At 41.5% G+C, this 25,036-nt stretch overlaps 1 protein-coding gene across 1 annotated transcript; it reads left to right on the top strand.

The window, feature by feature from the left end:
• Window positions 1-248: 248 nt before the first annotated feature.
• Window positions 249-24,990, top strand: evla (Enah/Vasp-like a; the record flags this gene model as incomplete). Its single annotated transcript, XM_079228504.1, has 14 exons — window positions 249-337; window positions 11,385-11,553; window positions 11,988-12,168; window positions 17,154-17,211; window positions 17,512-17,573; window positions 18,476-19,486; window positions 20,457-20,722; window positions 20,903-21,018; window positions 21,276-21,303; window positions 21,675-21,717; window positions 22,259-22,319; window positions 22,581-22,638; window positions 22,757-22,814; window positions 23,547-24,990. The coding sequence occupies 14 exons, from the start codon at window positions 249-251 to the stop codon at window positions 23,582-23,584; spliced, it is 2,238 nt and encodes a 745-aa protein (XP_079084630.1). The 3' UTR covers window positions 23,585-24,990.
• Between the last annotated feature and the right edge of the window lie 46 nt (window positions 24,991-25,036).

Genomic DNA, 25,036 nt, shown 5'->3' with positions numbered 1-25,036 from the left:
CATCTCTGGCAGTCTGTCCCTCAGTCATCTCTTTGTTGCTGGATATATCATCATAGCAAATGCAGCAGTACACAAATCCAGATCTGAGGGATGTTTTTAAAGTGGATGTTTTTGTTTTATTTTTGTAATTGATGTGTCAGGCTCTCAGCAGAGTAATGAGTTCCAGTTGTTCAAGGTAGCGGAGCAGCACAGGAGGGAGTTCTTGCCATAGACAAAGCGCTGCTGCTGTTGTTTTCCTGTTTACCAAAATGGACATACATCGGCTCCAAGTGCTTCGTTACTGCCTCCCCCAGAGTGTCAGTGACTCAGGGTTGTTTTACAGCCACATCGCCGCCAGGTTTGTACCGACACTTGTGTGTGTGTGTGGTCGTTTCTACTTCCAGAATATGTCAGGGATGAGTGATGGAAGTGAAATGTCAAAGGCAGCAAGTAAACAAAAAGAAAAGGGAGATGGAAACATTTTGTGGTGACTGAAATGGAGAGAGTTGTGATTCAGGATACAAACACTTGTCTGGTATTTTGGTTCGATCATTGTGTGCAAGAAACACAGATGGACAAATCTTTCCCTGTTGTTTAATCACAGCCAAAATACTAATCTGTAATCTTAATCTGGCCTAAAAAAAATGTTGTTTAGAGAATTTAGGTTATTTTGGATTCGTTATTGTGTGCATGGAAACATTTTATTTGGCACAAAACTACAACAAAAACTGCTCTTTGTTGGAGTTAAGTGTCAGAAGTTGTGACTGATCAGTTTTGATGATCCTCTTTTTCTTTCTTTTCTCCCGCCCGATTGCATCTTTTCAGTCAAAGCCAGAGATGCTGCCAGAGAGATGCAGCCCACTGTGCGAACACCGAGCAGCTCCTTTATTCTCAACACTCGGCAGCCTCACATAGAGCATCTCTGAATAGCAGTGCTCTAAGCGCTCCATACATGTTTAATTCACACAAGTATTGAAGACAGCATGGCTTCTGGCTAAAATGGCAGTCTTTCGGGCCAGTGCCCTTCTCCTTTTTCCTCTGTTTTCTGCTGGCCGGATTGATGAGGAGGAGGAGAGAGGAGGGAGGTTTGGTCGCCGCTGCTGTCCCAAAAGAGAAGTAGGATCAAGCAACACTGTTGGCTGTCTTATTATCATGAGGGAGAGAATGGGGGGTTTAAAAATAAAGGACAATGAGGTTTTATGTGTACAGTTTGTGCAGCTGCTGCTTAAAACTAATCTGAACTTGCGGGACACCAGAACCTGCCTTAAACCCTTTGGAGGCAGCATGGGGACTTTAGCCTGCTTCAGATATCCAGATACAATAACAAACAAACTAAATCACACTTTATTACTTCACATTTCATTTTTTGTAGATTTCAGAAAAAAACATTGTTCATTTTTAGGGATATTTTGACCTATTTCAGCCCAAACCGCTCGCCGATAAATACCTTCGTCCCATGGCTGATAAAATAACAAATATCTTTTTAGGTTAAAAAACTGTAGTCTCTGCACACTTGGGGGGAAGAAAGGCGAAGATGTATTGAGCAAAGATGGATTATTAAAATTCCATAGCTCTGAACCAAATCTAACTTCCATTACTATTGCTAGCACAACAACAAAGAACAGTTTGACTAAAATGTTCATTTAGAATTTTCTAGACAAACGAAAGACAAATTGCAAACGTGTTTATTTATATATATATATATATATATATATATATATATATATATAAACGTAAGCAAGACTTTCACTGTGGATTCGGTATTACACCAGAATTAGCACAACGGTGTCTTATTTACAAAATAGGGAGATACATTGATATATACCGAAGAAGTTTTCAGATATGTAATTCAATGGATTAGACAAAAAACGTGAGACATTCCTTTCCTGTTATCTATAAGCCTCTTTTCAATTGATATTTCAGAAGAAAAAAAGCTGCACACGCCATGATACAGGTTGTTATCTTTATCCCCCAAACCACAGTGGCAGTAACAGAAATACAACACGGAAGAACAGAATGACACTATTAAGTAAATGTACTATATCGTCGACAAATATTCAGTGTATTTTAGTGAACATGCATGTGGCTGACTATTCTTTCATGTTTTGTTCGGTACGCCTAGTAATCGGTCGCTAAAATGTATTTTCGTACATATTGTACCACATTTCCATCACACAGTCAAGAAAATGCTGAATATAGGTCACGCATACTCAGGCACTGTGTTGTGTGTGAAGTAAATTCAGCACCACCGCAAACTGATACATCACGGCATGAGGTTGAGCTTTTAGCACACAACTGGGACGTTTAGCTAAGAACATAAGTACATTAATGCGGTTTGCATTAATACCATTACTCTGCTCTCTTGCTTTCTGTCCCTGTCTCTTTGTCTCTCTCTCTCTCTTTGTCTTTCTTTGTCGCTCTCTCTCGCTCTCTCTCTCTCTCTTGTTTTTCTTTGTCTCTCTCTCTCTCTCTCTCTCTCTCTTTGTGTCTGTCCCTGTCTCTTTCTTTGTCTCTCTTTCTGTCCCTCTTTTTTTGTCTAAGTACATTAATGCGGTTTGCATTAATACCATTACTCTGCTCTCTCGCTTTCTGCCCCTGTCTCTCTCTATCTCTCTTTGTCTCTCTCTATTTTTGTCTTTCTCTGTCTCTTTTTTTGCCTGTCTCTCTCTCTCTCTCTCTCGCTCTCTATCTTTGTCTCTCTCCCCCTCTCCTCTTTGGGGCTTAATTGTAGCTCTTTCTGCAGTATTACACAGTAGTTGCGTATCATTGAGTCAGGGGTTAGATAAACACACTATGGCTTAGTACAGTTATCACAATCTGGACATGTTGCCGCTTGGATGATGCTGCATAGATTATGAGAATCTGAACTGCTGTATATAATAGTTAGTGGAAATGTGATGCATTAGTGGAGGAGATGGAGATAGTTTATGCCCTTAAAGCTTAATTTGAAAGTATCGAATCCTCACTATTGTGGTGACTATGAAAGGACATTGCTTCAATGTTCAATATTAATACCCCACATAGAACATCTCATACATATCCATAATTACAGTAGAAATACAATGTAGAATGGGGCTTTGTATGAAAGAAAGTAGGTCATTGTTGCACTCTTTTGAGTGTAGTCAAGTTGTAAGTTGTTAGCAGCTGAACAATTGCACGTAGTGATTTTGTTTTTCATGCTGATTTTACTATAGTTGTTGCATTGCCTTAAAAAATGTAGTATACATAATTTACCTATTTTTGTTGCTTATTTGCTTTGTTACTGAGAGTTAAATGAGAATTGCTACCACTCTCCAATATCTACTGCTACCACAGTAGATATGTAACAGCAGCCACTTAGCTTAGCTTAGCATCAAGACTAGGCAACATTCTCACAACGGCAACATGCTGATGACGAGCAGGTATAATTACCAGGTTCACCACATCTTTAGCGTGTAAGCTTGCTATTATCTTCTATTTAGCAAAGTGCAGCTGGTGGGAGATTTTTCGCAAATGATGGCACTGGAGAAAATGTTAAGGATACTATACAATTCATCCTCAGGGGGATATCAGTCTTTGTACCAAATGTCAAGGCAATCCGACCTATAGTTCATTAAATATTGATCAAAGTGGTGGCTTGACCAACAAAAAACTAAAATAACAAAAGACAATGTAACTGAAGACAGGACTTTAATAATAACCCTATATGACTGCAAGTGTCTCGTCTGTAGTTTTAATTACTGTGTTCCATATACTGTAGTTCAGGAGCAAGTGTTACATCCCAAGCAGCAATTAAACTTCAAGCCTTGAAATCTGGCCTTGATGCCGCTTCTTGCTGTTTCTTTCAAACAAGCTAACTGCGTTTAGTTTGCTCACTTACAAATGAACAATCTTCACACTCTTTCTCAGCAATAAAGTTGGCTTGTGCTGCTTTTAGTTCCCGCAGGCTTCGTTCCCTTCGTGGGCCCGTTAACAGTACTTTCCCCATGGAGCAGATTAGAGGTCTTGTACGAGAGTTAAGTCCCAGTTAATTTAGATTTAAGACTGCAGTGAGGTAATGATCTGCCTGCCAGGCTCTGTCTCTAATCCAAGTAGTTAGACTTCTTCCCTCCGTCAGCTGGACCCCAACACACACTCACACACACACACAGGCAGTCATACTATAAACGTATACACCCCCATCTATACTATACACAGGCGGGGCAGCTTTGCTGTGCCCTTAAATGCCCAGGAGGCTATAATCATCATGGTGACAGAATAATAACAGACAACTCACCAAATCCATGCACAGTAATCAATCAATGTGGGTGTGTGAGCACGCTGGTATTGCTATCTTTATGAGGACCAATTAAAATGTTCAAACATGGTTGTAAGGGCATCCGTCCGGGTGCTCACAGTGTACTGCATTTTGCCTATACTTGTCAGTGGTAACGCACTATTTCTAAAATAGCAAGTTAAAGTATACGAAAAATGCAAATTAAGACAGATTTGGTTTTAAGATTATGTCAGTGAGGTTTACAAGTATAAAATGACAAACATGTTTATGTCTGTTTCTGTTGCCCTATTAAGGCCCTTCACTAAAAATATCAGTGACTGTAATTGTTGTGTGCGTACAGTATGGGTACCATCATATACTGTGTGTGGGTGTATAATTAAGTATTTCTGTTCCTGTTGAATAAGAGTGGCAGGACATTATAGAGCCCTCACTCTCAGCAAGAAGAGGCTATGAGTTGAAGCTGTTTTTGCTTTACATTTCACGGTAGACCGAAAGGTTATTGGGACGGTTATCATCTCCTATTGTGTCCAGGATAAACCCAAATAGTCAGATTTGGCAGCATATTGCTGTGCTGAGATTAACACATCTACCTGAGGATGCCATTGTTTGTTTACCAAACCTCAGATTGAGTTATAAACCCTCCCTGCCACTGACTGCATGTCTCTATTATCTGCAGCACCGACCAGGGATGCATAAAACGATGTAATTATTACTCCTGCTGCACAGGAAGCCTCTCCGGATGCTTTAGTCTCTCTCAGCTTGCGTTAATTGTACAGGAGGTTATGAGTTTTTTTTAAGCTACTTAATTAGCATGAAATGAATTGATGAATTGGTTATGTGAGGTTGTCACCAGCTGTGCAGATCGACTGCTGCACCTCTAAGTTGCAGTAAATAATCAGGTTTTGTTTTGTCTGTAAATCTGATGTGACAGATGAAAAACATTATATTTTGTTTTGCATCTATCAAACTATCAGTTCTCCTCTCATTATTTTAGCCGTTCATTTTTCCCAATTAGCTAGTTGAGATGAGACATGAAAGATTATTAATAAAGCTGGTTACATGGTGTGTGCCAGAACTCCCTGATAACTCACTGATAACTCACTGATAGCTCCCGTATAATGAACCAGATTTATATGCAGACGGTGCCTCTAAAGGCATATTATTTCAAGCAAAAAGGTTTGGTTTTTGGAGGATTTTTTTTCATTTTCCAACTCTGATTCACTGCCAAAGGATCTCGGAAAAGCTTCCTTTCTGTTTCCGCATGCAGTTTGAAAATGAAACTCTTCCATTGGCCTGGTTTAGCTGGACGTCTATTGTATTTAGTAGCTTACAGCTTACTGTGTTAAGGAAATGCAACTTCTCCAACACAGACTATATGTGATCTCATCAAAGCATTACTTATTGAAAAATAGTTATCGCGCAAAACCCAACAATAACTGTTTTGCAACTTCTCTGCTGCTGTGTCTACAGTACACAGACACACAGGAAGTGGTTGTATCTTTATTAATAGAGAAAACTGATCAACTAACTAGAGCACAGAAATGGCGAGGCCTCCTGTGGCATATGACCTTTGTTTTATGTAGTTTCCTCTCATCTCTGTACTGTCACAGAAAGCGATAACATGGCCCCCAAAATACTAAAAACATACAGAAATGCAATGTGCAATTAGATCATTCTTTTATCTTTGAAAAAATAGTTGACCTTGTTTGAGTGGAGCTGCTGCATGACCACAAGAGCAAAGCTAATCTAGTTGCACCAGTCAAGTAAAATTCAAGGATTTACTACTGCACCACTTCTGTATCGATGGTTCAGCTCTTCTCCACAGCTTTGGAAGCCTCTGGTCGTGTATTTAACATTTCAATTTCATCAACAAATCTAAAATGCTGTCACAAGCCGACCGTGCAAGGATGTGTTGAATGAGTCAGCATTTGTTCGAGCCGGTTCGGGTGCCTTCCACTGTGAACCAGCGGGGTGACACAATTACCCGAGCGACAATAGCTAATTGCCATAATAACAGACGCTCTGCCCTCGGGTGCTACCTAGAGAGAATGCCACATACACCACACCACCCCGACCCACTCTCTCAGTGTGCCAAGGAAACACTTCCCCAGCTTAAATACATCTACTGAGCTAATAATGATGGAGACATGAAACTATAGTAGACAGGCAGTATTCCAGCACGTGGAATGTCTGTTAATGGACTGAAAACACACAGCCGTGACACTTTGTGTGTGTGAGTGAGTGAGTGAATGGGATTTGTGTGGAGGAGGGTGAGGTGAGGGAGGGGCACATATGTCTTACCATGTGTTCAGGGAAGTGCTTAATTCAAAAGCCTGGGAATGTGGCCTCCTTTTCACCACTCGCCTATGAGGCTTACTTGACATGAGGAAGCGCTCAGTGTGGCAGAAGCCTTCATATCCTCTCTGCTCTTGTTTTTCTCTATACCCTCTTCTCATCTCTTTCTCTCTCTGAGCTCCTCGTCTTTCTTTCTTCTCGGGCTGCCTTTTGAGGTGAATGTTATTCAGCCTTCAACTGAGAAATCTGCTAAGTCCAACAAAAACAAGGTGAAATGATAAGAGCTGTGGGCTACATCAAGTTAATGTGATGCTTTTTAAGAACCAGACTACCACATTAAATTCAGAATACATGCATTTTTTTATGCAACAATACAAATATATTGTCAGCTAATAGCAAAGAAACAACCCTGTGCTCTGATTAGCCTGTTAGCGTGCTATGAGAAACATACAGTATGTCTCTTTTTATATTTATGAGCTGGTAGTGGGGAAGTGCTTATGCATTTTTAAAGATGTAGTCTATAGAATTCACAAGAGGGGAAAATACAAGCAGGCTTTAATCCTGAAAGGATTGAAGCGGCCAATGATCAGCTGTAGTGTATTCCAGCTCTCAACTGCTTAGAGCGGCTGTAATCAATATATTTATATTAACAAAGAGGTCACATGTGGTGATGAACCCGCTGAGAAATACCACCTGACTCTGCAGTTCCCATCAGCTCTACGAAGCTTTTTTGTGTCTTTTTTTAAATTAACTCATTGTTTAGGTTTTATTAGTTTACTTTAAGTTGCAACTTAATCAGTTCCAGTGCATTGGTATTGTGGATTCTCACTACCGGGTCAGTTCATGTTTTCCCTTCCTGCTTTGACAAGTCAAAATGTCTGCTGTGAAAACGATCTATAGCCGGATGAAGACTGAAGGATGAATTTCTGTCTCGTCATCAATAACTAATCTTATCACGGAAAAAAAATTGTCTTTTTTTGTAGTTCATATCTTTAAAATCATGTTTTCTTGTCCTTTTAATTTGACCTTTAGTTCATCCTGTTATGAACATTCAGTTTGGTTCATCATGTTATTTTAATGTCACTGATTGTGATGTTCAGCAATAGCTGACCTTTTTCAGATTATCACCCGCTATCCTTTGGTCATAAACACATCGTCGCCTAGTTTCCTTTGCCTCTCATCTCTGTCATCAGTCAGCCCTTTTTTACAGCTGAAAATCCAACAAGTATGAAGCGTTGGCCCTAAAACTGGATTGCATTTCTATGTTTTAGTCAGTTGCAGCAGCTGTGATGTGAAGCAGCTATCATGTGCCCTATTGTGCCTTGTCTCCTCTTTGTCATCTGACCTATGACAGTGCACCGCCCTCAGTAAGTACACACAGAAGCATTTAGCACACTGTCAGAAGTGGTGAGAAATTAGCTTAGCTGCTCTGTGAAGAAGTAGCTCAGCGCTTCAGTTCAGGAGAAGTGGTCTCACTTAGATCTACATCCCATGATGTGTTGATTGACAACGCACTCTAATACGTACTAAAGAACTAAAGAACTAATACGTACTAAGAACTAAATCAGTCAGCTTCAAGCTGGAGGCACTCCATCCCTCTGGCCCAAACTGCTCCAGAAATAGGGCCTGTTTTTGTAAGAAGATCCATCTCAGAGATGCAGCCACCTCCCTCTTTCCCTCCCTGTCTTTTCCCAGAGAGCCTCTGGTGGTCTGTTGGGTCTCTGAAGTGGAGAGGAGTGTTAGTTATGTGATTAGAGAGTCTGTTCAACTTATTTAGAGATGTAGGAAACATGATGTCTGTAGTTATTGCTCATGGTTTTGCATTCCGAATGGGAGGTTCTCCTCAAATGTCGAGGCAGTGAACTTTTCAGATTTCCATATCCTGCAGCCTCAGTAATGAAATTGATTATTATTTCCACAGGAAAGGACAATTGTTTATTATTTGTATTTCCGTATCTTGTAGGAGTAAGCTTACATTTGCATTAGGGTCAGTCAGTGTCAGAGCTGTGAAAACAGGATTTTTGTGATTTGTTGAGATCCGATTACATTTTTGAATGTATTTGAGGAGCTTTGCGTTCACATCTGTTTGTGTAAAAGACAAATGGGTTTCCTGTTTGATTTAGGAGTTCCTGTTTGTCCCTGGGTGGAGGAAATTTATTGTGTAACCATTTTCCAGCTAAGATCAGCATCTACATCGAGATTTACTTTTGTCTTACTGCCTTGTGACATTTAACCGTCTACACAATGCCTCTCTGCTCAAATCATTGTCATGAATACATTGTGTTGTGATAGCTTTGATATGATATTGCTGCTGGTTAACCAGACAGCAGTTGTGCAGTGTGGAATGATGGATATTTGACAGAGGCAGGGAGGTTATAATCGGGGGAGTAGTTGCTGAAATCCATCTGTCAAGTGAGCTTTAAGGCTTCTCCCTGAGGAACGACATGACATCACCATGCAGTTTATTCTCAGAGTTTCCGTCCGATACCGTAGCACGGAAATAAACCTCTTTACGTGTCAAACAGGTTATTCAACTCTGATGTTGTCATCATGGAAAGATTTTTCGATTAAAATTTAAAAAACACGTAACGTGTTTTTATTCTGAATATTCTACCTTGTACTGTCGATTTGATGGGAATTCATTCAAAATACACTCCAAGAGTAAACTTCAGGTATTCAGGGTTCAAACGAAGCCAATAGAAGCAACACCATCTCTTCACTGAGTTATTTGAGGCCATTCAGACGACCGTAATGGAACTGAAGAGCAGATGATGGACAGGACAAGCGAGAGGAAGCCGGCTGGGACTGAACCATGTGATCGGTCGGAGGGGGGGGGGGGGGGGGGGGGGGGGGGGGGGGGGGGGGGGGGGTCTCTCAGGTGTCGGTTGTCTTCCTCCTGCAGATTATTGCGCCTCAAAGGAAAGGTTTTTCAGAAGAGGGGTGGTCACATGTTGGCTTTTGAATGTTACTGCCGTCCTCGGGGACTTGGAAACAAATCCCAGCACCTGATAGTCGCTGTGAAAGACAACCTCATGTTTCTGCTTCCTCATTAATGTGAATGTAATTGTACTAAATTGCTAGTGGTATACCATTACACTGTGTAAGCTCATTCACTTCTGGCTCTCGACAATTAGAACAATGAATCATACTTTTGGTTCTTGTCACAAATTCTGGCTTTTTTTCTTTCGGCCTCATAACTTATACTGTGTTGCTGCTGGGAAACCTCTCTAACAGGGTCAGGCATGTCCAGTGTGTCATTCCCAATGCTCAAGTATTATTGTTTAGTAAGGAGTCTATAGCACTCAATACTTTTTCCTTTTTGGAATTGTACTAAATAACAAGACAACTATATCCAGTTATATGACATTTAAAATGTTAAAGCTGCAACAATTAGTCAGTTAATCAATTTGTTGATCAAGGAGACACAACCTAGTACATTATATGTACATTCGATGTATGATAGTAATTAACTATCTTTGTTTTTTTTTCAAGTGTTGGTCAGACAAATCAAGAAATTTGAAGACATCATTTTGGGCTCTAAAGTCGTGACCGATGTTGTTTCACTACTTTATGGCATTTCATAGATTAAACTATTTATTGGTTGATTAAGAAAATAATTGGCAGATAATGAATGTTATTTACAGCCCTAACACATTCTGTGAAGCTGCCCGCTTATAGTCCGGCTCTTTTTCCACATGATCATATTTCCTTTTGCTGCTGCAATGTCTGAATTTACATGTCACCTTACATGAACTATTGCAGAGATTAAGTTTCTGGAATAACTCGACAGCCAGTGAACACATCAACAAAGCTCTTCAGTTTGCTTTTCTTGGCCCTCACTCCATCAGGCTGCTAATGTGAGGACTGACGCAGAGCTGAGGTGTTGAAAGTGAAAATTAGAGAAGCGTTTAGTCACTTCACGGGTTCTGCGAGTGAACCTCACCTCTGCAGGTCCTCGTCTCCTCTCCACCTGCCGTGATGTGTGTTCACCTTCAGGCGCATACGGTGCTAAGGTCACAACAGCAGTCACATGACACGCATGGTATGTGGTCATTCTTGTGATGTGATTTGTGAATTTGCCACATAAGTCAATGGCCATGTGTCTTTTTAGTGAAGGAATTCCCTTTCAGCTCTGTGGTTGTGAACACAATTGTTTAATGCGTCCTCGTATCTGTGTCCTTGTGTGTCACTTTTCATTTGTTGTTTTTTTACCAATTGAGCCTCCAGCTGGCGATACGTTTGCTGATCAAACACTGGGGTTTTTAACACAGTGTATTATTACCCGACACATTACACACAGCCGTCTGCAGTGATGCCTCTAAACACTTCTTCATGTGCTGTACTGGTGCCACCACACCACAGTAAAGGCCAACTTTTCCAGAGTTCGGTTTAAGGTTGAGGTCGTCTTTATAGCTTTTAAAAATGGCAACCCACCCTCTCCTCGGCACACACACTGATGTCAGGCATCTACAGTGGCAGTGTGTTACTCCTAATGTGGTGACTGCAGAAAGGTGTGGCTCCTCAGGGACCCCTCAACTAACCAGATGATTATACACTGAGTCTGATTCATTGGTTTCACTTCATAGACCTCCATCACATTTACACTATTCTGGTCAACAGTCAGAGGGCAGTGAAGCATCTCTATAATCTAATCTTCTCTACTATTGGGAACTGAATCCTTCCCGGTGCCCACTCAGTTATTTTCCGACCTATTAGCTTTCATTGCTCAACTTAGTTTCTCATGAAAGCCTCTTTCGATGAAATCAAGTTGATCTCTCTGTTTCTCTCCACATTCGCAGAACAATGTCACAATATTTACCGGGACTCTTCTTGTGTCCTCTCTCTCTTCCATCAGTGAACAGAGTATCTGCCAGGCGCGGGCCTCTGTGATGGTCTATGACGATGCCAGTAAGAAGTGGGTGCCCATCAAGCCCGGGCAGCAGGGCTTCAGTCGCATCAACATCTACCACAACACTGCCAACAACACCTTCAGAGTGGTGGGCGTCAAACTGCAGGACCAGCAGGTGAGACGCGCAAGAAATAAATGAATATTTCTGATGCACTGATTTCAGAGCTATTGGGATTCAATTACATGGTCTTTGACTGATGTGAGGCTTTCATATTTGTTGTTTTCAGGCACCTACATAGAGTTGGATATATCAGAGTTTCAGAGTTGGAAACTCGTCACCACGAAAACTCTTATGTGACTTTACTTTTAGCAAATGAATGACAGTTTTCACAGGTTTTCCATTTGGAATTATTTAACGGTTGAGCCCTTATGTTTTGAGGTTGTATTACAATAAAATGTGTTTCTTCCCCCTTTCTCAATGGATTGGAACGTATGCGTACATTGAGTGAAATGTGTTCCTTGTGACGAGTGACGAGATGCGCATCAACGTAATTATCAAATCTACGTAACATTTTAATGCACAGCTTAATTGTCCTTCCCCTTCTGAAGGTGGTGATCAACTACTCCATAGTGAAGGGACTGAAATACAATCAGGCCACCCCAACCTTCCATCAGTGGCGTGACGCCCGCCAGGTTTATGGGCTGAACTTTGCCAGTAAGGAGGAGGCCACCACTTTCTCCAACGCCATGCTGTTCGCCCTCAACGTCCTCAGCTCACCTGACTGCGGAGGTACGGAGTCACAATATATGCTTTAAATCCATTTGTTTTCTATTTCAACCACACTTAATCTATGCCATTATAAAGTTACCTTTTTATAGTGAGGTCCACATTTGTATTTGACTTCCGTGCAGGCAGTGAGGTTTTTCTGAGAAAGCTTTTAATGAAATAGCTTGTCACAGTAGAGAAATGAGAGGTTGAGGTTCTTGAATCATAAGCTGGTGTTGGAAACCTGCCGTTTGGTTCAAATTACGACTTGCTGACTTGAACCGTCATCTGTGAACAGTTTAAATCTATTTTTGCTCTCATAGGAATGTCAGGTAACCACAAGCAAATAATCCACATAGTCGTGTGTTTTCAGTTTGTTTTGACTACGGAGACGGTCTTTATCAATGGATACTTCATCATCAAACTCTACCCTGTGAAACTACAGGCTGTACAGGCAATATTGCAGCAATACATTCAAACAACACAATAATCTAAATTGTTGACAACATGTCCACATTAATTCAATGCACTGCAATATACAAACCCTATGAAGTGTACCTACTTAACTAAGCTGTACTAACCTCTGCTGGTTAATACCATGTACTGCATGCACTCTGCACACCACACCAAACAATAACAGTAATATCAGCAGCTGGTTTATTACTGACTGAAATGTGTCTTCATTTAAACATGCGTTTAAATCTTCATTTCAATACATTCATCTTCAGTGCTTTTAAGATTAAAACATAACTTAGTACAGCATGTGATTAAAGACATGTATTTAAAAAAATATATACATTGACAGCAAATTTGAAGCCAAACTCGCGTCTACTCTTGGTTTACTGAATACCGTCTGACCAGCTCTAGTTACAAGCTACTTATAAGTGTGTGTGTGTGTGTGTGTGTGTGTGTGTGTGTGTGTGTGTGTGTGTGTGTGTGTGTGTGTGTGTGTGTGTGTGCGCGTGTGTGTGTGCATAAGATATTGAGAGAGAATATCTGTGAGTGTTTAACTGCGGTGTCATCCCATCCTTGTGACCCTCCCAGTGGTGGCTAAAATATCCCAATGTGGAGCCTTAATGTCGTAGCCCACCGTGCTCACATAGCAGCCGTTCTTTTTTTGGGTGCATTTGGATGTGGGATCATGGGCCTCGTCATGCACGGCAAACGTTTTGACTTAAGTACATTGTTTATGCTGCTTCTTGCTGGAAGAAGTAGCGTAGTTACATAAAAAGTAGTAAGCTGTGGAAAAATCATGCTGCCTCCAGAGATTTCACCTGGTGTCCTCAGAAGGGTTTCTTCAGCCATCATCCTCCTCAGTAAGTGTCCAGGTAGAGAGGAACGTGTGCATGAAGTTGAGCTTCAGTTATTTTCTCACAATGAAGAAGAGATTGTTTATTTGGGGGAATTGGTAATCATGCATTGTGTTGCTTACAATGGTGCAATTTGGTGGTACATTTACTTCACTGGAGTACTTCCATTTTATGCTACTTGTATACTTTTTCTTCGCAACATTTGAGCTGGAAATATTGTTCTATTTACACCTCTACTTTTTTCTACTTTTTAGATTAAGATTTTACATGAACAGACTAATAAACTTAAGAAATACAATGCATTGTTGAATTAGAAAACAATGGTTCTCAACCTTTGTTGCTGTGGAACTTTTAGTAGCAAAACCTTTCTATTTAAATTAGCCTGTAACTGTTATATTGATATATTGAAGAGAAGAAAAAGCGTTTTTTTAAATGATTGTTTTGTACACGCCTGACAGGGAAGGGGAGCCTGAAAATGCTTTGTAGAGATCAACAATGAATCTGCTCACAGCAAGCGATTCTTTAATGAAGAATGGTAGTTTATATCTCAGTAACCATGGGTAACATCCACAGAGCAGAATCCAGAGACGAATCAGAATAAAAGTCAGATAACACTTTGGCAAAGTGATTCTGCCCATCCGTTTGTTTGTGTTTCATTCATGCTGCTTCTGGGGAGCCTGACGTTAGTAATCCATCATTTTTTAATTGTGTGACCTTGTGAGTGTTTAAAGAAAGATTGCGGGGAGTGCAAGAAGGAGTAATAATTGATTTTCCTTTAATCACATATTAATACAACTACACACATACATTGGTCTCCTAAGCACCCATAAAATGCATACAAGTCTGATCAGGCCCTCTCCTCCCACTGGGCTTCCTGTTCTCCCTTCACCATGGCAACAGCGGGCGACGTAGACCATGCACCACGTCAGCAGTAGAAACACACTTATGCACGGATACACATGCAGGACAGCACCACACGGGGTGATAATTGTCTCCTTCACGTCTACTGCGTGCATGTCTGCAGAAAGGTACATTGTGTTTTAAGAGTGAATCTCTGAAGTTTCACCTGAATAATTAATGCAGAAGTTGCTGACCAGAGAGGCTGCAGGTGCATGCTGCAAATAGTTTTTCCTGTATTTGTATATTTATGTTTCTGCAACAAATATAGCTGCGGGTGCAAACATAATAAAGGGAGAGGGGCATGCTGATACTTAAACAGAAGGCCTGTATTTACAAAGCTTGTAAGGTGTCACAGAATATTAGTATCAACTCCTATTTAGCTTCACATTCATTGTGATATGAAAGCTTCTTCAAGATCCGGATTGCTGATCTAGAGAGCTTAATGAAGACTGATCAAAGTAAACAGTTATTATTTCAGTGTCCTGCTCAGAATATTTGCTCAATTTAATGTGCAGCTTTGGCAGCAGAGCGTATAATTACCATGAGCTAACAAGTAGAGCTCGAGGGGCAAAGCAAACAAGACGTCTTCCAGGTGTCACTTCTTTTTTCCGCGCCTCTCGTTATAGCACCAAAACAAATCCATTAACCAGGTCAGCTGAGGCAGAATAAATTGAAGTATGTCATTATCAGCAAGTGATACCTGCAGTTATCTTATTTAGCCTGTTACTGCCTGAGGAAAGAAAACAAAATGCACACGATGAGAGTTTGGAGCCAAGTCAATTTAGTTTTTATAGCTGAGAATGCACATTTGTCTCAGTGGACTGGAACTATTTCCCTTTGTAGTGTGTGGATATATAACATTTGTATTTTATTGTTATTAGCTTGTCAGTTTCCTGTCAACTACTTTCAATACACTAACCTGCATAAAAGTTAACAAAAGGAGTCATATTTTAGCCAAAACCCTTCATAATCGTGCCCTAAAAGGACACGTTTGCTGCAAAATTTCATGGAATCCAAAAACACAAAAGAGTCAATTAAAAGGCGAGCATTACATTTGGTACAACAAGGGTCTAACAATTCACTTCACACTCCTCGCTGAGATCCATACAGAGCTTTTCAAACTACCGTTTGAAGCCACAGCTCTGCCCCTGACGCCCCACCCACCTGTGCTCCAGACACAGCGACTGGAAATATCACCCATGGGTGTCCTTGATGTCACATCGGGCGTTGAAGTTTAATGACTGGTATTCTGGTGAAATATGATAAGTGCTGTGCCTGTTGCTCCCCGTTAATAGCCGTCCCAGAATGAGGCTCTAACTTCGTCACTCAGCGGGGGGGCTGAAGACGGCCTGTAGTTGGTCAACAAGCAAAGTGCTTAACTGAGATGCTAAATAAAGATGCTGATAATTTGGCAACTTCTCTAAACAATGTTGACAGAGTGACTTCAATGCTGATAAGTTATCTTTTGTTGACAGAACTGTATTGCTCACCAATCCCATGTATTTTGTCCACTTAAAGTAAGTTAGATGTATTTACATGATATTCCCCTGTTATATATTTCAGTTTCTTCCTCTCGCTTAGAGGCTTTCCTGCTGAGGTTTAGACTTTAATTTCCTGTGGCTGGCAACATGTTGAGCAAATAACATTATAAAGAGTTTGTTGGCTCTCCGGGGCAAAGTCACAGTTCCTCACATGAGGCCTGCTGTGGTCTGGTTATTCAGTAAACACAGCGTCTCTTCTTGCTCTTGCTACTGGGACTATTTTATTTAAAACGATGATCATTTTGAGGGCTTGTTTACAGATGGAAATGTGTCTCATGATTACTCATGAGTGGTCTCACACATATTTTTACAAAGACAGAGATGTTACACACATGTTTACATCTGATCTAAATCCTACAGTGAAAACAGAAGGAGAGGCACAACACATCTACATGTTGCAAAGGGATAGAGGGACTGACTATAAAGGCGCAGAATATAGTTTTCAAAAACTAAGCTACTCGTGCATTTTCATGCTTTAAAATAGGAACATTTAAAATATAACAAACTACAGCTGCATAATATTGAAGGGAGAGAAGACAAAAAAAGAGCAGGAAGGACCCGTACAACGCTTTTCTAGTCTTCTGACCACTCAAAGCGCTTTAACACTACATGACATCATTCACACACTGATGAGAGGAGCTACCATGCAAGGTGCCACATCAGGATTATCAACCATTCAAACAGCGTAGGCGCAGCTACAGGAGCAATTTAGCGTTAAGTGTCTTGCTCAAGGACACAACAACATGGGCTAGCGGAGCCAGGGATCGAGCCGCCGATCCTCTGGATTGAAGGACGACCCTGCTCACCACTGAGCCACAGTCGCCCTAGGAGAATAAATGAAGCGAATGAGAGAAGGTTTAAAGGGATAGGAGGACTTGACTGGGTGTTGACACGCAACATAGAAACTTGCATTTAATGACGAGCCATCCGTCAAATATCAGCATGTTATTTATGTTGACCATTGCAATTTGCACACGGTTGCTTTTGTTAACCAACAAACATATTCGGTTTACAATGATAAAACATGCATATGCTTAATCAATGACCTCACGATTTTTGTCTATTAACTGTTTTAGCACTATAATTATTAAAAAAAGTAAAAGATTTAAAAGACATTATAACATACAAGGAGAGCTGTGGCTATGATGCATATATTAATTTGTAGTACAGATGATGACTGATGTGTGGATTGATTGAAAGACTGCTTTGTTTTTCCGTGGTTGATTTTTTTTTTTCTTCTCCCTTTTGTGTCTTTCAGGTCCAGTCGTCCAACGCCAAAATGGGCCCTCCTCAGAGGAAAGCGAGGCACAGAGAAGGTACAATTTATATCTGCTGTATACATGAGCGCACATAAAGCTGTCGTTGCACAGAGAAGTAATACTTATGATATTAAGATTCTGAGCGAATGGAAGAAGACACTTTAGATGAAAATTCAAAACAAAGCGTCTTCGTCCTCTTTGCTGCTGCTATCTGCTGCTTCTTCTAAGTCTGTGGCACTATGATCCCTATCAAACCCCTTCTTAAAGATCTTAATGGAAGGACAGCGACTACACACAACTACAAATCAGGCTTAGTTTATTGAAACCAAAAAGCAGTGACATGCTTCCGCTTCATAGGATGATGGAGCAACATCAGATGCAGGCGCACAAGGAGAGGGAGCGACGAACGTCGGGATCAGGTGAGGCTAAAGCAAACACCCACACCCAGCTATATAAACACACACACACACACTCACTCACACAACCGGCTCTGGCGACCGAAATGAATCGAGGGCTGCATATGATATTCTCCTAGCTACACAAGCTTTTTAGATAAAAAAAAATCATGCGCACACTTCAGCTGTCAGTAAACCACCTCGCTAAGGAGCAAATGATATTTGCTCTGCTTTGTGTATTTTTCGTGTGTTTTGTTTTCATGAGGTAAGTTATCAGTGTTTGCTCAGGCAGACCACACGTTACATTAAATAGGTGGTTTTATTATTACTAAATACCAGTGATTCCAGACCCTGATACAATAGGATCCTTAGGTAAACAGTCTTTCCCAGTGTGGTTTGTGTTGGTGTTTCCTGCCTTATAGTTTCAATCACTACTCCCCAGTCTGTATGCCCTTATGCTTTTTTTATCCATGCGCACATATAAATGTTCAAGTCTGCCCCTTAAATATACATTCAGACTTCAACATCCTCCTCTGTCCCTGCTGTCGGTGGCGATACCAGTTACCCCCTGTCCCTGCAACATGCTCTACTGCCATCTCTTTCTTCCAGCTACTGTTGGGGGGGGAGTGCCATATGCTTTCTGATCATGGCTCAGTCATGTTGCATTCTGCTGCTTGTTCTTTTATATATTATTTTGTTATAGATATTTTGATTATTTCTTATTTGCTATTGGCTTCCGTTTTTTGAATTGCTCCTGATTTTCTCATCTTTACTTGCTTGGTTGCTCAGTTGTTTGCTTTTCATTCTTCTCACGTTTTTCTCTTTTCTGTTTTCCTTTGTTTGTTGCCCTCCTTCGTCCTCCTCTTCGTCTGCATCTCCTCTTCCTGTCTCTCCTCTCTCTGTCTTTCTCTCTCTGCCCGTCACAGTCGTTTCCACTCTCCAATATAAAGTGTCCACTCCTCCCACCCACCCAAACACCCCTCCTGAGTACAGACAGTACAGAGCTAGCACACTGCCACCCTCCTACGTCCGTGTGGCCTCCTCCTCCTCTCCTCCCTCCACCGCCTCCTCCTCTCCCTCTCAGGAGAAAGAGGTGGGGGCTGCTAGGGAGAGAGCCCAGCTCTCCTCCCAGCTCTCCACCTCACTCGCCTCAGCCTTTTCCCCAGTCGGGGCAGGAGTGACCACCCTGGGCCGACAGGTCCGTCATATACCCCTGTCTCCTCCCACAGCAGCCCGCCACCTACACCTTCAACAACAACTGCAGCAACAAGACATCACGCTCCCCCCAAAACACGGCACCTGGTCCGCCTCCCATTTGCAGCAAATGTACGCCCAAATGGCCCCTTCCGCTTCCCCTCCAGTTATGATGGCCATGCCTGTGAAGCAGAGTTTGCCCCAACAGCCCCAACAACCCCAACATCCCCAACATCCCCAACATCCCCAACAACCGCAACAACCGCAACAGCCCGCACTCCCTTTGGCTCACCCCCTCCCACCTCTGAGCACTAGAATGAAGCCCCCACCTCTTGACCCAAACGTTGTGACGGGCCATCACCAGTACCCCCAACACCAGCCCCAGCACCAGCCCCACCCTCACTCCAACGGCCAGCCAGACGGCCCCTACTCTCCTCATTCTCAGCATCTGCCACTCACCCCGCAGTACTGCGAGCCCGTCCCCCTGCCTTCTCTGATAGGTCAGACAGCCCCAGGCACCGCCCCCATCCACCTGCCCCAATACCCATCCACCTTCCACCCTCAGCAGCAACTGCATCCGCAACAACAACAGCAACAGGTGTACCACCAGCAGGCCCAGCCCCCCACCAACACTTCCTCCTCCTCCTCCTCCTCGCCCCCCTCTTACACTGCCATGTCTGACGGGGGCTCGCCCAAGAAGACCCCCTCCCCAGTCCCCCAGCAGACCCCCATGTTCAGCAGCAGTAAGTATGAGGAGGAGAGAGGAGGAGGTAGTCTCTCAGCAGTGGGATGATACTTGTGTGTGTATATGTATGTGTGTATATGTGTGAGTGTGTGTGTGAATGTGAGTATGTGTGTCTGTGAGGTGGGTCACGTGTCAGGGAGTTTATTTTCACATGCACCTCAACAACAATGCCTCATGAGAGCATGAAAAACACACGTGTATCATATGCACGCAATACAACAATAGTCCACCTCCACTCAAAACCGCACTGTTTTTTTCACCTATGTTCTCTGGTGAGATCTATTCGGACTGTGAAAGCAGATCAAATTGGATTCATTACAGTTCATTACACACTGTGTTTGATCTGTCCGTCACACCTTATTTCATTGGCAAAGTAACATTATTGTCACATGGTTACTCAGTTACAGGCAGTTCTAAAAGCTCTTCTCATCATTACATCCAAGGATTCGTTTTTATTGTTTTATTTGGCTGCCGCAGTCACTTTCACAAGCGATGTTGCAGACTTCGTTGTAAAGGGATAGTGTGCATAGTTCAGATATTTGTGGTTCCCACATGCAGTTACTGAACAACCAAGGTGGAGTTTTCAAAACTGAACCCATTTGCAACTGTATCACCCTGAGACAATAATGTAACTTTCATAACACACTCAAATTAAATGTAATCAATGGCTGCCTGTAAAGTGAAAAAAAAAAATATATATATAAAAAAACGTTATTTAACTGTATATAATTAGCCAATTTACCAAACAACCAATATCACACTCCCCGGGAATTCTTCAAGTTCCATCATTTCCATTTTTTGCACAAATGAGGCCCAGTGGCCAGCTATCTTGTAAGCAGTTGTTAGGTGTTAGTTATACATATATACATATATCATTCAACAGACGGTCTTCTTACAACCTTCCAAGGGGTAAAAAAGGTCAACCAACCCATATAGCATTAACTAATATTGAATTGTGCCCCTCCCAGGCCCCCCTGTCTCTGCAGGTCACCCATCTATGCTTTCTGTGGCGCCTCCTCCAGCAACAGTTCCAGCACCCATGGCGGGTCCTCCAGCCCCCCCACCGCCACCGGGTCCACCGCCACCGGGTCCACCACCCCCAATGGCGGTGCCCCCACCCATGCCCCCTCCACTACCTACTGGTGGAGGGCCTCCAGGGGGTCCGCCCGGTGCCCAGCAACCCTCAGGACTGGCTGCAGCACTGGCTGGAGCCAAACTACGTAAAGTGCAAAGGGTGAGCCTCCATGGCTAAAGCTAGCTCAGGAGATACAGATCCAGTCCTTCTGGTTTTTTGTTATCAGTAGTTCATTGTTGAAGCCATCTTATTTGCAAGATTGTGAGGGTGAAGGAGACAAAGAGCGCATTCATCCCCACCGCAATAAAACGGCAACCCATTTTATTATGTGTTTTTCAGGATGAGAGCAGTCCGCCCGGGTCTAGTGGCAAAAGTGACTCCAACCGGTCTAGTGGTGGCAGTGGAGGGGGTGGGGAGGGACTAATGCAGGAGATGAATGCCTTACTAGCTCGCAGGTGAAACAGCTACACAAACACACGTCACCTTTGCCTTTAGTTGATCATGAACGAGATATGAAATATGTAAAAATACCTGTTCTCTCAGTCATATTGAACTTCCTGGTTCTGCTTTACTTGCAGTAAATGTTTATCTTAGAAAGGAAATCAGCTCTTTTACTGGTTTGTAATGCACGTCTCAATATTGCTGTACCAGTTACTGAAATGTGTATGTTTATCTCACTTTTTGCTCATTTACTCATTTCTCCCTCTCACAGACGGAAAGCTTCAGAGAAACCTGATGAAGTAAGTCTTTTACCAGAAATAGTTCAACATTTTGGCAAATTGTTCATGTTAGTGTGAGATGAGAAGATTGATGCCATATGTCTGTTGAATGTGACGCTGGAGCCAGCAGCAAACAGCTAGCCTGTCTCTGCCCAGAGGAAACAAAATCACTCATGTTGGAGTTGTCATGGGGGTCATGTGCTACACAATTTATTTCCACACAGAAATAGTCCAGCAAATGACTTCTCAAATTCTGACAGAGGAAGGCTAGCTTTCCTTAATTATTGAACTATTCCTTCAAAATGTGATCTTGAATTTAACGTTATTGGGAAACGTACAGTAAAGTTTATTTACAATTGTGTCGTGATCATTAATTTCTCTCCCTCCTGCAGGACGACTCTGGTGGTAGAGGGCCGGGTCAGCAGAACTCAACAGGTACGACACAAACATCTCACCCGATTAGTGTCGGTGTTGGGAAGGTTATTTTAGGAATGTAATAGTTTACAGATTACTAGTTAGATTACTAGTAATATAACTATTTTTAATTCATGTAATTCGTTGCATTTGATTACTTTTTAATTACTTTTCTAACAAATACTTTAAACTGGGAAATTACGCTGAAAAGTCCTAAAAACATTCACTTAAACAGGGCAGTGTAACCATTATTCAACACTGACTACTGTCAAACTTTTATGAATAGTTTGCCAATATAAATATATTCAGATGTAACCGCTTTGTAATCACTAACATTTTGATTAGTAACAGACATTACAATTTTCTTCTCAGTTACTGTAATATTTGTAGTTAAATTACAAAACTCTGTTACAATTAGTTATTACTCAACACCAATTATTGCATAGCAAAGATACATTAGTCCGGTAAAACTACAGGTTTTAAGATATATTCTGCTCTGCATTACAGCTTACTGTTTCAGAGTTGTTTGTTTTAATGTTATTTATTCTTTTCTCTTTTCCAGATGCTCTGAAGAAGCCATGGGAACGGTCCAACTCGGCAGACAAGTCCTCGCTGGTGTCCAGGTCTGTAGATAAGAGGAGTAAAGGGACTGTGTATGAATATGAAATAGAAAACCTCTAGAATTAACCACTGGGGTTTTTAAACATAAATATCATCCTTTGTATTTTAAGCACTGATACAAGTAACAAAAATTAAATATTGATTTAAGAAGAATTGTCTAAACTGTGGTTACGTTAACAAAAAATACATTTAACAGGACGTAATCCTTGAATATGTGGGCGAGTGTGTAATTCTCATCTGCAGTTTATTTTTGTGTGTGGCAGAGTGAGACCCATCGGCAGCACTAGTGAATCAGACACAGAATTTGACAGAATGAAACAGGTTGGTATCATTGACATGTGTTTAATTAAAGTAAGGGATCACATGGGTTTGTCCTTTTTAGATGAACTGTTGTACTAACTCTCTGTTGTTGAACTCACAAGAAGGTCTTGTTTTGCAGGAAATTTTGGATGAAGTTGTACGTGAGTTGCATAAAGTGAAAGATGAAATCATAAATGGTAAGCAAAGTTCATTGTTGTATCCGGAAGCACAATGCATGTTTAATCGTTAATCTTTTTTCAATTCAATTCAATTCAGTTTATTTTCTATAGCCCAACATCACAAATACAAGTTTGCCTCGGAGGGCTTTACAATCTGCACACATGACATCCCTGTCCCGGGACCTCACATCGGATCAGGAAAAACTCCCCCAATAAAGATAGTAAAAACCCTTTCACAGGGAAAAAAGGGGAAGAAACCTGAGGGAGAGCAACAGAGGAGGATCCCTCTCCCCGGATGGACAGAAGCAGTAGATGTCATGTGGCCAGAATGAATAACGTAACGGAGTTACAGCACATTCAATGAATGTGACAGAAATTATTCATATAATGAGTAGTAGGCATGGTCCATGATCCAGATAGCCACGATCCATTAAGCAGAAGGAGGTAGAGAGGAGGGGCATCCCAGGGGCAGTGGGAGGAGAAAGCAGGGCCATGGCAGCTGGCAGGACCGGCTCCAGGCCAGTTGCATCAGCAGCTTTTCTCACTCAGTGTTTTTATGACTCACTGGCTGCTACTGCAGTAGTTTGAGTAATAAAAAAAAAGGAAGCTTGTCAAAACCAGTAATCATTCATTGCAATTTCAATGTGTTTAAACATTTGATACAAACAAATACATAATTGGCAAAGTATGGGTGCGAAGTTGTTGCTGCTGAATATTTTCATTCTCTAAAACGTGTTTTTTTTGTTGCAGCCATCAGACAAGAAATCGGCAGAATCGGTACATCCTAATCTCATCTGAGCAACAGTAGGAGGAGAGCAAGAGGAGGACGGACATGCAGATGCACAGACACGAGGACCAGGGGAATGTTCTCTCAATGTTTCTGTGACCTCACGATGCAAGTTGCAGAGATGTTGTGCCAACATTTGAGTCTGCTGGACAGCGAAAATGGAAGAGAGAAACAGAGAGAGGGGTTGATGAGACAGGGGAGCAGAATGAGAGCAGAATGATGCTTGAAGGAAGATTAAAGGACTGACGAACTCAAACAGAGGATGAAAAATATACTAAACGATGAATTGAGAGATGGACGGACATTCGTGCTGAGTTTGGTGTTGTGGTCCTCTCTGTGCACCGATAGACTCAGTCAGCCCAGTGTTGCAGCTCTTTGTTCTGTTCAGTCCACGTCTTAAGAAGAAAATATTTTTGTTTTCTAAGTTTTTACTGTTTTATTATTTAAAAAACTGTGGTGATAATGATGATGCTGTTGATGACAATGAGTATTTTATTGATATTATAGAAGGAGAAAGGAATCTTGCACACCATTTATGTCAGCCTTTTCTATTTTCTATTATTGTTTGTTTAGTTTATCCCTAACTATTTCATAATAACAAGCACAAGAGGGCATAATGGCGATGCAGACTCACCTGCCCTCGACTGGCATATTTTAAAAAACAAAAACAACTTTTTGGACCTTGTTCATACTGGTGTTGCGTATGATATATTTTCTCTCCAGACATGTTGAAAAACATCTTACGGTTTTAACCACACTTAGCTACTTAAAATACCTCTTTCTGCCACATCCGAGACTTAACACATCGCAAATGAGCAATTCATGTTTGGCATTGATCCGATAACACACGATCACATTATACACAACTCCAGTGTGACCGAGGTTCAAGTTTCTCTCTACCTGTTCAAATGTGCAAGATCATTGAAACTTGGGGATTATTCACAAAACAGGCCGATAACTGTAAATGTGCCACCTGGTTTTACCTAGATATAAAACAATGTAGTACTACATCCTATACTTTGTGAACCTCCCAAGTATGCATGAAATCCCCATTTCTATGAATGTTTTTTGATTTGATTTTGAAAAAGAAAAAAATGAAAAGATACAAATGGTGGTACATTTATTAATGTGGTTTGTTTCCATGAAGACTCCCCTTTCTATATATGAAATGTTGAACTTGATGATGGTAGCAATGTTAAAAAAAAGAAGGGGGGGGAGTTCGATGGCGATATGCAAATCTTACCAGATAAGAATGTGCAGAAAGTGAATAGTAGGCCAATGTGATGGTAGCTAAATGTGTCTTTGCAGGAAGGATTTGGTTGAATATTGGTTGTTGCATTCTATCCACTCTGTCCGCTCTCAACTACGTTCTAATTTAAAAAGCTGAAAGTAAATTCATTCAAACAACAATGTGTCAACAAACGTGTCAACCATCTACACATTACTCTGCTCT

Source organism: Taurulus bubalis, assembly GCF_910589615.1.
Source record: "Taurulus bubalis genome assembly, chromosome: 1".
In the NCBI taxonomy this organism is placed as follows: Eukaryota; Metazoa; Chordata; class Actinopteri; order Perciformes; family Cottidae; genus Taurulus; species Taurulus bubalis.
This window is presented reverse-complemented; position numbering and strand designations above follow the sequence as displayed.